The sequence below is a fragment of the Morus notabilis genome, unplaced genomic scaffold (assembly GCF_000414095.1).
Source record: "Morus notabilis unplaced genomic scaffold, ASM41409v2 Scaffold33, whole genome shotgun sequence".
Taxonomy (NCBI): domain Eukaryota; kingdom Viridiplantae; phylum Streptophyta; class Magnoliopsida; order Rosales; family Moraceae; genus Morus; species Morus notabilis.
The window spans coordinates 38,616-54,717 of record NW_010357029.1 but is presented as its reverse complement, the minus strand read 5'-3'; the positions used below and the strand labels follow the sequence as shown (position 1 = coordinate 54,717).

At 33.3% G+C, this 16,102-nt stretch overlaps 1 protein-coding gene across 2 annotated transcripts; it reads right to left on the bottom strand.

Moving 5' to 3' along the window:
* Positions 1 to 8,653: 8,653 nt before the first annotated feature.
* LOC21386539 (transcription factor PCF5) lies at positions 8,654 to 10,915 on the bottom strand. 2 transcript variants are annotated; one of them, XM_024164071.1, is made up of 3 exons: positions 10,705 to 10,915; positions 10,506 to 10,562; positions 8,654 to 10,251 (listed from the first exon to the last, which is right to left on the bottom strand). In XM_024164071.1, the coding sequence occupies exon 3, from the start codon at positions 9,784 to 9,786 to the stop codon at positions 8,713 to 8,715; it is 1,074 nt and encodes a 357-aa protein (XP_024019839.1). In that variant the 5' UTR covers positions 9,787 to 10,251; positions 10,506 to 10,562; positions 10,705 to 10,915; the 3' UTR covers positions 8,654 to 8,712. The 2 variants fall into 2 exon arrangements, with proteins under 2 accessions (XP_024019839.1, XP_010087306.1); XM_010089004.2 differs by lacking the exon at positions 10,506 to 10,562.
* Between the last annotated feature and the right edge of the window lie 5,187 nt (positions 10,916 to 16,102).

The window sequence follows — 16,102 nt, the reverse complement described above, 5'->3', positions numbered from 1 at the left end:
TTTTTTTTTTTTTTTTAATTTTAAGTATTGTAATACTCCAACCTTTCATCAGGTCTATAAAATGCGTAAAGATGAGGAAACAGTGAGGGGCTATGGGATATAGAGATATTACTTTTGCTCCGTTAAATTGGCATAACGTGCTTTTATGTACAATTAAGACTTTTTCTTGGTAGCTCTAAATCAACAAAGGATATTTCTTTCCGTTAAACAATGATCTATCTCTCGATTTTTCCCTTTCTTTATTTGATTATATGTTATTAATTAGTGTAAAACAAATGATAATTGATATAGTAATGTCGGATTCTTGATCCACGTGCGATTTTTTGGCCCTCTTCCTCACCATGGATCATTCACAATGCAATTGTATTGAGACTTGAGAGTCAAATTTAATAATGATCAAAGATGGGGTTTGTCGAGAATGAAACAAAAGAAGCATCATTTCCGTATTAGAAAGTAGTGCTGGAATTTTGGACGGGCCGCTCGTGATTGCCTGAAAATACCGATATTTTGTTTGATGCCCGACCCGATCTGCCCAAAAAATTCAAGCCGCCCGGCCGAGCCTGAATATGCTCTTGAACAGGCCGCAGGCTTACATTTGGTTGCCCAAGCCCGGCCGAGTAGCCCGAGCCCGCCTGAATAGCCCAAATTTTTTTTAATATTTTTTAATTTTTATAATTATTAAGTTAGTTTGTGTTAAAATTATATAAAAATCAAAATCAACATTCAACAGACATTATTAACACAATTGAATAAATTAATCATGTATATTAATGATGTATATTAAATTCGCAATTCATGATTACCTCGTTAAAAACCTTACCAAGAAAAATCCAATTGGGATAAAAACTTGGCAAGGAAAAAAGAGTGCAATCATTTTGTGACGAATTACAAATTTTACAAACTTACAAAGTTATACAATTACAAATACAATGTCAAAAGTAAATACATATTTACAAATTACAAATTTACAATTTAATTTGAAGCTGAATGATCGTCTTCAAAATTAAATGTTAATCGATTAAATTCATCGATCCATTCTTAGCTCGCCGGCGAAATTGTATCCTGTAGATGTTGATCGGTTCGATCCCAATCCTTAATGCAAACTAAGGCTTCAACGATATCCCTTTGCAATGCATTCTGGCGTTTCTCAAGTATTCTTCCTGTCGTACTAAAGGCTTGTTCGGATGAAATAGTGGAGACTGTGATCGAAAATATATCCATTGCCAATCGAGTTAGGATTGGCTAAGTTAATGCCCATGCCCTCCACCATTGAACTAAGTCAAATGATTCTGCCTTACCGTCAACTACTAAGCCTTCACTGAGGTATGCCATAAGCTCATTGAAGCTGCCGCCACCGCTGCCACTGTCACTTGTTGACGAAAATTCACTCCTAGCTTCTGTTTGTTGTCTTCTTCTTCTTCTTCAACCCGAAAACATTCAAGAATGAATGCGGGTTTTCGTCTTGTTGTTGCGGTTCCTGTACTATATGAGGTACTCTAAACCTAATATCAAATTTACTATAGATCGAATATATTTTTTCCTTTATTATTAGATATTGGTCTGAACATTTGATGCCTAAAAATTCACCTAAGTTTTCTAAACTACTTTCTAAACCTTCTAATTTTAATCTAGGATAAAAAATAGTACCTAAACCATACAACAAAGGCAACTTAGACCAATATTTTATAAATTTTTTTTCCATAGAATGGATAGGAACTCCAAAGATTGGGTCTTCCCTATATTCACTAAATAAAATACTAATTCGTAAAAGTTATCCTAAAGCTAAAGGTGATGTTGGGTAATATGTTCCACTAAGTTTTAGAGTCACTTCATGAAACCTACCTAAAAATTGATACAAAACTTCGGTAATTTACCAACCATATGAGTCTATATGTTTTACTCGCATACATATAGTTTGTTATAGCATCCTTATAGGGGATGCATTGTTGAAGCATTATATAAGTTGAGTTCCATCTTATAGGCATATCTAACGCTAATGCTCTAAGAGGTATATTTAATGCTTGTAAGAACTTAAACCAATCTTATTGTCTTTAGTTATTACTACCTTGAATCCATGCAAGACTATCTCTAATTAAACCGGATTGAACAATTAAATTAATTACGTGGCATGCACAACGTTGGTGGAAAATAGTACCGTCACTAAATAAACTTAAATCATTTTCAAAGAACTCAATTGCTTTCGTATTGGCACTAGCATTATCTAATGTTATAGTCATTACTTTATCTCTTAATCTAAATTCATCAATTACATTTAAAATGGTATTATATATTAAATCCACGCTATGTGATCCTAGAACACATTTAAAACCTAATATTCTCTTATCTAAATTTAATCATTTAAAGTAATGTCCGGTTATAGCTAAATAATCTTTATTGGCAACGGCAGACCAAATATCTGCCGTTAACGCAACGCAGCCGCTAGTCGAGTGTAAAAGGTTTATTAATGCTTCTTTTTCTTTTTTAAATAATTTTAATAAATCTTTCTTAAGAGTAGTTTTTGAAGTGAACTGTGCATTAAGATTATGTACAACCTTAATATATCGTTGCCAATTAGGATGCTTTACAAAACTAAGTGGTTGATCTAAAGCAGTTATCATTCGTGCAACTTCCATACAATCTACTTGTGGATCGTATTTCTAAGTGGTTAGACCACCGGTTGCGCGATCAAAAGATAATTGTGTTTGGCGGAGTTCGGATTCGCTGGATTGGCTAAGCTTTTGAAGACACTTTTCGGAGTGTCTTCTCAAGCGTGTGGTGTCGTGAATAGTGTTACCTTCATTGTCGATCTCTTCAATTATGTTGAAGTAATCCCAAACTGTCGAGGTGCGCTTGCATTTCCTCCTAGAGGTTGCAACACTTACAGACGCAGTCGCACTGACACTCGCCACTTCTCCACGCCCACCACCATTACAACCACGACCTCCAGTACGTCCACTAAGGCTCGAATTAGTAGATTCTTGCGTAACTAATTCATTAGTAGGAAATTGTCTGTGGCATCAACGGGAATACCACTATAACCAAAAGGATCCATTATAAAAAAAATAAGAGCAACTTGCGAGAGAGAGAGAGCTTTAGGATAATGTGATAGTTTTTGGAAAAATTATTATAGAGATTTGAGAGATTGAGAGAGATTGAGAGAAATTGAGAGAGATTGAGAGAAATTGAGAGGGATTGAGAGAGTTTGAGTGATAAAAATGTGTGGGGGATGATGGGTATTTATAGAAAAATTTTAGGGTTAAAAAATTGATTTTTTTCAAAAAAAATATGGTACAACGGCTACTTTAGGATTTCGGCGGGTCAGGTTCAGGCAGAAATTCGGACAACGGTAAAAAAAAACTAGCCATTGGACGGGTTTTCAGGCAATTCGGGCTTCAAGTCGGGTAGGGCTCCAACAGTCAAATTTTTGACCGTTTTTCAGGTTTTCGGGCAAAAATCAAGCAAATTCGGGCAAAATTTGTGTAAAATTTAGGCAAAATTCAGGCCTGGCCGGAAAAATTTAAAAAAATTCCGACGGACGGTGGTTGACAGCGGTGGGCTCCATCATGGTGTCTATTTTTGAGTTGCCCGAGCCCAAAAATTCATCTTTGGATGGGCCGGTAATTGGGCCTGCCCGCCGAGGCCGAAAAATTTGTGCGGCGGGCAAGCCCGCCGGCCCAAAGTTCCACCACTATTAGAAAGTGTGTAAGAGTTTATTTGATAGGAGGGAAAAGTGAGAGCAGGATAAAGGTGATGGGATTAGTATAAGAGTTTTAATCAGTTGTCATAATTGCAAAGTAGAATTGTAAATAAGAGATATGGAATTAGATGAGAGAAACTGGAGCACAGTGCAAAGCTCTACAAGTCGTGGGTGTAAATTGTCAGAATTAGAAGTTTAATGACGAGTTACCAAAACTTTACAATTTCAAGGGTAAATGTGCAAAATCTATAGTCATTGAAATATAGCAAATCGTAAAAAAAAAAAAAAAATACGAATAACATAAATTAATATCATTAAAATATTTACCATGTAATTTTGTAGTATAAACGTGAACGTTATCATAATAATTAGTTTGCAATTTTTTTATTTTTAAATGTTTTTAACATTTGTTATATTTCAATTCCGTCCTACTAAATTTTCCGTCTAACGTAATTTTTACAACCCATAGAAGTGGTTTTTCCCAAGTTGACCAAAGAGGAAGGATGTAGAGGCCCAAACTACAGGCTTTCCTTTCTCATTCTTCCTAAATAAAACATAAAAAATAAAAAAATAAAACAAAATAAAGTGGTGGCAAACGGAGGTTGATTCGATCGAAAACTCAAAACTTGGACAACTATATGGCAATCTCCAAGTCCAATGCTTTGATCTGAGAGGGTGAAGCTGCTGTTGTGGAGGATTAATATTTTAGAAATCTGGATATTCTTCCCATGCATATATATATATATATATAAATAAAATTATTTTGATATTTTGTATTATAACGAAACATGCTCTTAATATTTTATTTTTTTGATAATATTAAAATGGTATATCGACATTTTTAAAAGTATCTTTTTGATACTCTAAAATTGATTTTTGAGATGTAAAACAACCTTAGTATCATTCTATTTAATTAATAAAAACTACTATATTAATATTTGGAAAAAAAAATCATGAGCTTTTTTATTTTATTGTTTTCTTTTAAATATTTTAAAACTTATAATATTTTTAGATTTCTTTTTTTTAAAGCAAAATTTTATTTTGGTACTTACTGTTATATCGAAATTTGAGTTTGGTACTCTCTGTTTTTAAAAATTTCATGCTAGTACCCTGACTTTTTAAAAAATCTTTTTTGGAACATATGAGCGATTTTTTGGGATACGAAAAGATAAAAGTGCTCTTATTGTAAAAATTCATCTGTTGACTAGAATATTGAAGGAAGAAAAAGGATTTTGAAGAAATGAATTTTTAAAAAAGGATTATGCTCTACAGGTATAAAATTTTTTAAAATTTTAAAATTCTAGTCAACAAATGAATTTTTACAATAAGGGTAATTTTGTCTTTCGTGTTTCAAAAAATGACTTTGAGGTATCAAAAAAAGATTTTAAAAAAGGTCGAGGTACCGGCATGAAATTTTAAAAATAAAGGGTACCAAACTCAAATTTCAATATAACAGAGAGTACCAAAATGAAAATTTCTCTACAATATTGATTTCTATTTAATTGATAAGAAGGATAGTTTAGACATTACATGTCCTAAAAATTAGTTTTAAAATACTAAGAAGATATTTTTAAAAACGTCAAGATATCATTTTAATATTATAAAAAATATAGAATACTAAGAGCATGTTCGTATTTTATTAGAATGATTTTGTGCTATATATATATATATATACATATGAATGAGCGATTACATTTCAAAGCATTGTATTGCAATGGTTTGGTTGGGGTTGGACGCTAGTAGCTACCGGCTCTTAGAATGATTTTTTGAGTTCTTGCATCTCCGTTTGGATCCTGCTGTTTCGGTCATGAACTTTCACGTTGCCAAGGATAATCCATTTTCTCTTGCTTGGAGTTCTCCTTGACGTTAACATTGTATTTGATCCGTGAAACCGAGAAATAAGCTCTCGTGCTTTGAGCTTGTCTAATAAACTTTTTAGGAATAAAATCATTTTGATACTGCATGTTATAGTAAAATATGTTTTTGATGTCTTATGTTTTTTATAATATTAAAATGGTAACGACATTTTTAAAAATATCTTCTTAGTATTATGAAGTTAATTTTTGAGACATATAATGTCTAAATTATTATTTTTATTAATTAAATAGAAATTAATATTTTTTTTAAAAAAAATCTAAAAATATTTTAAAATACTTATAAAAAATAACAAAATAAAAAAGTTTTTATTTTTTTTTAGATTTGTTGGTTTTTAGTTAATTAAATAGAAGCGTATTAAAATCAATTTACGTCTCAAAAATCAACTTATAATACTAAGAAGTTGTTTTTAAAACTATTGACGTATCATTTTAATATAATTAAAAATACAAAATATTAAAAGCATATTACGATATAACATGAAGTGCCAGTAGGATTTTATCCCAACTTTTTATTCAGCCGGTAAAGAAAAAACACTATTCTTGCATGTTTGTCAAAGTCATGACGCAACACCCGAACTAGTTTCACCAAATGTTACTAATTTAGAACTTAAAAAAAAAAAAAAAAGAAAGAGAATAACTAGTTTCACCAAATGTTACTAATTTAGAACTTAAAAAAAAAAAAAAAAAGAAAGAGAATAAAAAAAGGTGCATGTAAAGACCATACACGATTTTCTTTTTCTTTTTCTTTTTATTTTCTCAAAAGAAATTCATACTATTTCTCCATGACATGTAAATATTGAATGAAATTCCCAATCTTTGCCTCATTATAAGTATGTACAGTTTGCCTCATTATAAGTATGGATAGTACTATCATCATGCATATATGCAAAGCAGCATCGATTGCGTAAAACTATTGATGGTACGAGACTGCAGGATTTTTTTCAGCAACGTGGCAGAAATTGTCATGAAAGGTGGAACGATAAAAAAAAAAAAAGGAAGACTTGGGGTGAAAAATTCTCTCTTCCAACAGCTGCTGACCAAAGATGAAAACATCGGTACGGTGAAAATTTGTCTCTCTTCCAACGTTAAAGATGAAAATATGGGTATCAATAAAAATATTATTACTTTAATTTTACAAAAATATTTAAAAAAAATACCGATATTAATAAAAATATTAAAAATATTTATAAAAATAATAGAAATTTACGTTAGAATATATTTTTAATGCTTACTGATAGCATCAATATTAAAAAGATATATAAATAAATAAATTTTATATTAATTTCTTATTAAAAGAAAAGAATGTTAAATTTATTTATTTACTTAATAAATTACTATATAGTCAATAATTATAAAATTGTGTAAAAAGATATTTTAGTGATTACATTCATAATACTGTTATTCTTAATTTTAAAAAACATGAGAAAAGAAATGAGATTATGTTTTACTACATCATCGAATAGCCAAGTAAGCACTTAAAAACCCTAATCCTATTAATTTACTTTTCAATCCGATTACATTTCTCTTTATATTCCTTTATGGGTTTGGTAAACGCACTCTCAATCCCAACCATTAATCTATAATGAACTCATTTTAGCCCTCAAAATCCTATATTAACACATGTTTTTCATTAAGTCAATTCTTTTATGTTTCCAAACGCGCTCGGCCCTTTTTCAGTATTTTGTGGTCTGACTAATTGTTAATCAATTTGATCATGCATTATGTTCCAGGACCATGCGAGTTCTTTTACTTGACAATTCTCGTATTCTACACCAAGGCCTTAAACATGTTCTGTTATTCGTTTACTTGGAATAATTTAAACATCATCCTTTCTATTGATTCTTATTGCCACATCACCGTAAATACGTTGTTTTTTTATTACTTTTATTAATATGTAGTTGTTTCATAAAGGGTTTATTTTCACTTCTATAGTAATCTTTAACTCACTACATTTATTGAATCATTTCTCGTTATTAATAAATAAATTTAATTTAGTAATTTACTAAAATATGTGTGGTTATAGACATAGGCCTCGTTCATTTCACCGATTCGAGTTTTTAATTTTAAGTTTTTACAGTAAAAAGTTATCAGAAAATGTCACATCTAACATTTTCTGCTACAGTGAAAAGCTCTCAGAAAATGTCACATCTCAGTTCAAATTAAAAATTCAAATCTGCGAAGTGAACGAGATCATAGTCTATTTCTACATCCGACTCCACTACAATGTAAAGAGTTTGAATCCCCCACTTCTAACTAAAAAAAAAAGGTAAAACAAAGTAGATCATTCACTAGTCACTACAATTTCCCCCAGAAACAAATTTAAACGTACAAGAATCAAGAAGATTCTCTCAGTTTTTGACGGAAAAAAAAAAAAGGTTATCCTAATATTACATGATTCATATAAGTTGAAACGTTGCACTTCTCTCTTTTCTTAAGCCAAAGTTTGAGCAAAATGAAGATGGGATTCATTTTGAGCTAAAATGATCCCCCTTGTTTTCTAAGTTCAAACAAAGTAAAACCATTAAAACTTAGTTCTAAGTTACAACTTTCAAATTGGGCAATACAAATTCGGAACATATAATAAGCAAGCAGAGTTTAGTTGAGATAACCACGCTTAAAATAATCACTTGCGCAGCTCCACAAATAAAATAACTGGAGACCAAATTAAAATATTTAGTTCGGAAAAAAAAAAAGAAATCTTGAACAATCTCAATTTCTCAAACCAGATATGTTTCTTCCTTTCCGTAGACCATTGAATTGACTAAGTCTCCTCTTCTCCGATTCTGGAAATTTTTTTTTTCTTAAAAAAAAAAAAAAAAAAAAGGTAAAAATCAACGAAAAAAAAAAGAGAACCTGTTAGTCCCCAGTAAAAAATTTTTTTTTTTTTTTTTTGAAATTTCTATTTTGAGTTACAGTTTCCACTTATGTTAACGGATATTTTGCCTACACGAGGATGAACAAAAATGTCAAATTTTAAACGAATAAACTTTCTTGTTTTTTCCGATGGTAAATGCCAGCTTTTCCAAAGAAACAAACAGGGACCAATTAAGAAAAACGATACGGAAACTTTTTAACGTACCTACTGGAGAACGAAAAGATTCCAGCTTTTCGTTTCTTTTGCTTTCTTTTTTGGTTCTCTCAATTGTGAGCAGAATTCGGAGAGGAAGACGACGACGGCCTCTCCGAAACGACGCCGTGTCCGCCGTCCTCCTCCTCGCCGTGGATTCTCGCCGGAATACGGAACACCGGCAAACCGCCTCCGTAGGAGGCGAAACGCGTCCCGAAGATCGACGACGAGGAAGACGAGTGCTGGTGAATGTGCTGCTGTTGCGGTCTCTGAGACGCCGCCGCCGCCGCCACGGCCATCGACGGCATATCATCCCAAGCTCTAGCCAACGGTGTGGAAAAACTGGACTGAAGGGTTCCCCTCTGATTGCTAAACGGCGTCGCCGCGGAGCCTTGCCCTAGCAAAGCCTGCTGGTGCGCCGCCGTCAGCTGCGGCGGCGGCGCGTAGAAAGCGAATCCCCTGCTCTCGCCGCCGCTCGCCTGATCGTGGCCGTTCCACGCCACCATCCTCTGGTAGCCGCTCGACCCGAACCCGACCACGGACCCGAACATCGCCTGCTCGCTCGGAGGCGCGTGGTCCGCACCGCCCTGCTCTTGGAAACAGTGCAACGAGAGCCCCAAATCTTGCGTCGGAAGATTGTCCTGAGGGTAGTTTTGGAAATTCATGGACGAATTTGCCGCCACCGATGTCGTCGTCGGGAAAAACGATTTCATCGTGTCGGCGATGAAATCAGTGTTCTCGCCCGCACTCAATTCCGCTCTCTGGAGCTGAAATCCGTACCCGGACTGCTCCTCCGACCCGATACCCATCTCTCCCGAAACACTCACATTCGGGTCAGCCTCCGGATCCGCGTCGTGGTCCGAATTCCCTGTCGGATGCCACGATGGCAGCTCGGCGAGCTTGTCGATGGCGGACTTAGCCTTCTTGATAAGCCAGTCGACGGCTTTACTGGGCCGGTCGTAGCCTAACCGGTCCTGGACGTCGTAGAATTGGATCGCCGTGTGGGCCGAGAGGCGGACCCGGCGGTCGCGTGGGCCTTTGGCGGTGTAGACCTTGCTGTGGCGGTCTTTCCGGCCCGTGGAGCGGACAATGTGGCCTCCTTGGACTTGGACAATCTCGCCGCCTCCGACACCCTTCATTCGCATGTCGTTTTTGGTGTTGACGATGATTCTCTCCCTTCTGGGTTTTGCATGTTCGGTTTGGGTTTGGTTGAGGATATCTACATGTGGTATTGGCTGGTTTTGGATTTGGTTTTGGGCAAGTGGTGGATGATTTTGGTGCTCTTGCTTTTGTGATGTTGTTGTTGTTGGGTTTGGGATTTGTTGGGGAATAATGGGTCTCACTTGGTTTTGGTGATGATTCCTCTGGAAATCCAGATTCTTAATACTCTTCCAAAGTTTCTACTTTTTTTTTTCTTTCCCTCACTCTCTTTTTGTACTAATGTAAACTATTTGCTTTTGTCTGGATTTTATTATTATTATTATTATTTTTCAGTTTTGATGTTGTGTCTTTGCTTATTGGTTGTTGCTCTTCATCTGCAAACGGGCAGCACCACCCTGAAACCTGATACTTTCTGCTACAGCAGCTACAGCTGCTAATCCCAGAAAAACCTGCCATTGCAATCTTTAAATTTCTAACCCCAACAACACCCCCAAAATAATAAAAATTTATAAATAAATAACCGTGAAGAAAATAGAAATGTATACTTAGAAATTTTATTGTTATTCCAAATTCATGACACTGTACGTGGTAAAGGGGTACTAGATTTTTTGAGTTTCCTCGTGTGGGCAAAATAATTTTGGGAGAAAAAGAAAAAGAAAAAGCAAGAGAAAAAGGAGCAGAATTTTAGGTTTTAAGTTTCAACCTCAAGCTGCAGTATCCGCCATGTCAAATACACGAAAGAAAAGCATTTAACCGAATTCTGAAATGACAAACGATATTATATGATAAGTACTTTTGAACGGATTTGATAGAAACTGTAGGCAGAAAATAAGTGAAAAAAGTTTGTTTTCTTGACACGAAAAGGAAGGAATTAGAGTAACAGATGCGAGAAAAAATCCTACCTTGTCCAAGAGAGAGTTTTGATGCTTCTGGCAGAGGTTGGTCAGAGAGGAGATTATAAATCTTTGGTCATTTATCTCACTCAGCCCCACAAAAAAAGAAAGAAAAAAAAAAAAAGAACACACGCACACACAATATAACCAAAAAACACCAAAAAAAACAATGTCACAACTACAAACCCAAAACTCACACAGACAAAAGTCAGATATATCTCTTTCTCTCTCCTAACCAAACTATTATAGTTCTAGTCCCAACTTCCAATTTCTCAACTCATTATTGTTATTTCTCTCTCTCTGTTTTTTTTTTTTTAAATTACACACGCCCACATTCTGGATGATTAATTTTTTTTAATTTTTGTAAAGTCCCTATAATAACAAAGTGTGGGCAATCACTATGATTGATTAGAGCCATAGTTGATAGAAAGGTGACTCAGTACAATAGCCACCTCTCCCTACACCCACTCCTTTTCAAGGCTCTGATAATGATATCTAACAGCTTTTTTGTGGTTTCTTTCCATCGGTACCCTCACCTTTTTCTTCTTCTTCTCTTTTTATTTTATTTTATTTTTTAAGTTGCACTATTTATGTGTGGTTTCACTTTCTCAGCACCATTTTCTACGTTTTGTATCCCCACAATCATGCTTCCCCATACTCGTGAAAACAGATTATATATTAGTTAATTAGTAAATCATCTCTGTATAAGTTCCTAATTAAGTATTAATAGTTCTAAAAAGTTACCACTCTATCCCTGTTGGTGGGATGTAAATAGAATCCCCTCGAAAAATTAGCATTAATCAATATGTGAACTAACAAAAATTAATACGCATGTGCATCAATTAAGAAGTTAAACAAGTGAGTATCTCTTTGCAAAGCAATACATACGTCAAGACTCAAGACCATAACACAAAATTAAGATCTAGTTCTGTAGAAGAACCAATCATATATAGATTTATAATTTGCTTTTACGTACTCGTTCTTTTACTATACATGTAGAGCCAAACTTTATTACATAGATTAATCGTTTATTTCTTTATCTTCTTTTTTCTTTTTCATTCGCGCCCCTTAAATTGAGGAAGTGGGGGACAACTACGAACACTGTAAACAGTAGTATCCATTAAGATATACACTATCTCAAATAGTTAGGTCATGATCATTAACGACGATACTAGTATATAGATACATACATACATACATACATATATATATATATATATATGCAGTCCCACTCTAGCTAGTTCACATCAAACATAACTTAGGGAACCTAATGTTAAAAATCGTTCGAATTACACATTATTATATAAGAATAATTATTTCAATATGAAATGCATGGCCTGATTTTCTTGGATAAAACTAGGAAGAGACGGATCTTTGTTATTTCAAATTAGAAGCAGATTTAACCAAAGATGCAGAAGTACTCTCGTCTGTCCCCACTATATATATATATATATATATGTATTAATTCTTCAAAGAATAATGCAGTAGCTAGGCATGAAAAGTGTGTCGTTTAATATTATGCCTTCAAACATTGACATGCAATTCCCCACATGATCAGAATTTAAGTGATCTTTTAATCTTGACGTTGCTTTTACTGTACTTTTCCCCTCTTCAAATACTTCAATGAATGTGGATCATCAGTTCGCTACTTGTTCAAAAATTTGCCTCATGATGTCTGTTTCGTTGACACGCATAATTTTGTCATGTTCTTTAATCTCTCTCTCTCTCTCCCCCTCTCTCTCTCTCCTTATTAGGTTAGTAACATATGAGAATCTTGACAAGATCAGCGTCACAACGTGAAGTACTCAAAAATATATTAGAGTTTTAGTAGTAGGGCTCTATGGTAAACTGTAAATCCAAATAGGGTTTTGTCAGATTTGTATAATATTACTTTATTTTGATATGATTTTGATCAATTTTTTTTTATATGATTTTAATCAAATTTAATATTTATAAACATGCAGAAAACTCCAAAATATTGTTGGGTTATATTTCTTATTGAAGCACGCATGAAGTAGCTTTTAGTCTTTTACAAGACGAACCGTGGACTGTAAAAACAAAATAATTAATGAAAGGGGCCTACCGTTTACGGTTCTACTTTCAACCTCTCTAAGAAATAATAAGTAGTGCAACAAAAATTTACAGCTGTTAGAATCCTTTTTGTGGGGTGGGTATTTGTAGAATAGTATATAGATATATAAGCTCGATAAGTGGCGCAGAAGAGAGAGCAGAAGAGCTACTAAAAATATTTGGAGCCATGTGCGCTCCCTTCAGGCCATCATTTATATCTCTTACGTACACGTACCTTATATATGATGTATGTAATCTCTCTTACTGCTTTTACTGCTTCTTACTGTCTCATCAATAGTTGGTCCGTTTTCTAATGATGTCCCAACTTACCATATTTCTAAGAGTGTGCTTGGTAAAGAATTTGATGAACCGGTCCTCTAAACAACCTATAAGTAAAAGTTGCCCTCTAAAGAGTAATATCTTAAGATATTTTTTCATTTATTTTCACAATTAGAATCACAAACTCAAATTTTTGTTATATTATTTTTTTTTACAAAAGTTTAAATTTAATTTTTTTAATTATGTATTTTTTCTTACATAAATTAATTTTTTAACTCAAATTCTCAACCCGTGGAACCAATGTTGATATTAACAACATTCTATTATAATATACCTGTATATTGTATGACTTGAATACGACTTGGCGTTTAGGATCTAGCCTCTCTGCTAAGTGCCCCAAGACTACGGATTTGTCAATTGTCATCGTTTTGGGAAAATGCTTATGATCCTATAGCAAACCAAGTAATTTGCTGATCTGTATTAACGGGTTCCTCAATATTTTATTTACTTATTTTTACTTTCTACAATGAAACAAACAATGAATATATATATATATATATATCTATATATAAACAGCCAATTGAGACAAGCTACTTTCAATATATTGAAATCTAGGGGATGCAATTAAGAAATATAAAAAAAATATCAGTTTTGTGATAAAAATTTGTAAGGGTGAGGTTACTGCAGTAAAAATTTATGAAACGTTATAAAAGGGTCTTATTGGAAGACTGGTTCTTTCTAAAGGAGATAAGCCATGGCTTTTGGTGGATCTAAGTCGACCTCCGGGGGACAATAATTTGTTTTTCCAACCTGAGATTCTTTCATTTTCTCCAGTAGAGGAAGAAAATGATCTCTCCTTATTCTTTGGGGACAAGAGATCAACTAGGCACTTTTTTATTTTATAGGAAAACTACCATTTTTCATTCTTCTTCAGTGATCTGGAATTTTTTTACTAGTAGAATTGATAATAATTTGGCCAAACACTCTGATTAGAACAAGTCTTAAAAACTTAGAGCTCGAAGAGTAAGAGGATTTAATTTGAGAAAATGATAATGTTTTCTAAAGTGTCGTTTCTTTGCGTTTTCTTTTTATTCTGTTTCTTTGTTTTCAGTCTTTATGACTGGCTTCTGATTTTTTTTTTTTAATTTTCTCTATTTTTTATTAATAAAAATTGGAGTGGGAGTTTGATATAGTCGAGTTGTTTAAAGGGTGCCAACTTAGGTAGCATGTGTGAAGCTCTTTTGATAATAATTAGCTTGTCTTTATATAAAAAAAGGGATAAATTTTCTTAATGTCTCATGAACTTTGTATTTTGTTTCAATATGCCTCCCACTCGAAAAGGTTTATTTTAATTCCCGAATTATGTATCCTAATTCAAAATACTTCATATGTTTATAATACTAATAAAATGATGACGTGACACTTCTTATAATGTTATAAATGCCTCTAAACTATTAATTTTAAATCAACTTTCATCTTGAATTATTTCTTTTGTATTAACTTGCCCCCTGAATCATTAAAAAATTGGGGCAACTGATAAAACATCAATAGTTTAGTGGGATTTTATTAAACAACATTAATTCAAGGGATGCTTTGAACCACTTTACATATTTTATGGTGTGAAATGAACCCTTTTTAAATATTATGGGGCGTGTTGAACTAGTGTGCAAAATTATCATCCCTAAGAAAGAGAGAAGGAGAGGGAGAGAGAGAGAATGAGAGTGAGTGAGATAAATTCCTTGCTAATTTATGACAAATATTGCTCAATCACGATAATAGAGCAACTGCTCATTTCTTTTGTATTTGTTCGAGGTGTTTCGATATTAATCTATACGATATACGTATTTTTGTCAATTTGTTATGGTCGTTTGGTAATGTACTTTGCGTTAATTCACATATATGTTTCTCGACTAGCTTATAGTTCTTAAATTATTAGCATTAATACTAGATGTCATGTGGCCGGTGCCCTATTTCTACATGACTTATGATCTTACGAAAAGCTTAACCTAGCTAAATACTGCACATTTCTTTTTCATTTACAAAAAATATCGTACATTCTAGCAAATAATAAAAATAAACAAGCCCACAATATGTCGTTACTTTTTTTTTCCCCAATTGTTTATTTGCCCGGAATGATATATCTAGTTAAATAGCTAGGCTAAGTGGGTAAATATATTTGAAAGTGAAATAGGATATCCTTTTCTTATTCTCTTCTGTATCCAAGTTGAAAAGTTGATATACGCGTGCCTTTGGAGTCTTTTTAGAAGTATACGTCCAAGAATATTTAAACCTAGAATCATATGCCTAAAGTGCAAACTGCAAAGCATGATAAACTTCTTTTCTTTTCGTTTCTTTCTTCTTCTTTTTTTGTTTTTTTTTGTTTTTTTCATTTGGGAAGAAAACGAAGTATGCTAAAATTAGACAAATGAAAGAGAAAAAGGTCCATGAATTGTATATATAGTACGCATGGGGACCTAATCCACGCTTATATCCTTAAGATAATTAACGTTTAGGTTAATTAATTTCCATTTTACAGTACGTACCCTACTTTGTGTAGCAATATATATTCCTTTGAACACACAACCCACAAAAGAATGGGATGCTTAATCAGAGCCAAAAAAAAAAAAAAAAAAAATGAAGAAGGGGAATGGGATGCTTAAAGTTCAACTTTCTGGAAATACATTTTATTGATCTGGGTAGTCTAATTAGATAAATCTGAAAATTTAATATTTTTGTTTAATTTAATTTGAACTAATTAAAAACTTAAAATGGATCCCTGCAGGCTATAAGTTGGAATCAAAATTCAAAATCAACAGTACTACTATACCTAACGCGTCAATGAAAATATTGTACTTTGCACTAACTAATTGTGATTTCATTTTATAGTGAAGTACATAGACCAAGTTAAGCATACATGTGCGTACTTATTACCAGAACTAATTAACTCATTAATTGAGGAGTAGGCGATTAGGCAACTTTTTATTGATATTGTTAGTATAACTGCTGCTGATCATTAACTCCAACAGCAGCTATATTTATGTGCATTTCCCCAAATATA

Excerpts from the sequence above, each read along its gene's own strand:
- LOC21386539 (XM_024164071.1), bottom strand. The coding sequence starts at position 9,786 with ATGCGAATGAAGGGTGTCGGAGGCGGCGAGATTGTCCAAGTCCAAGGA.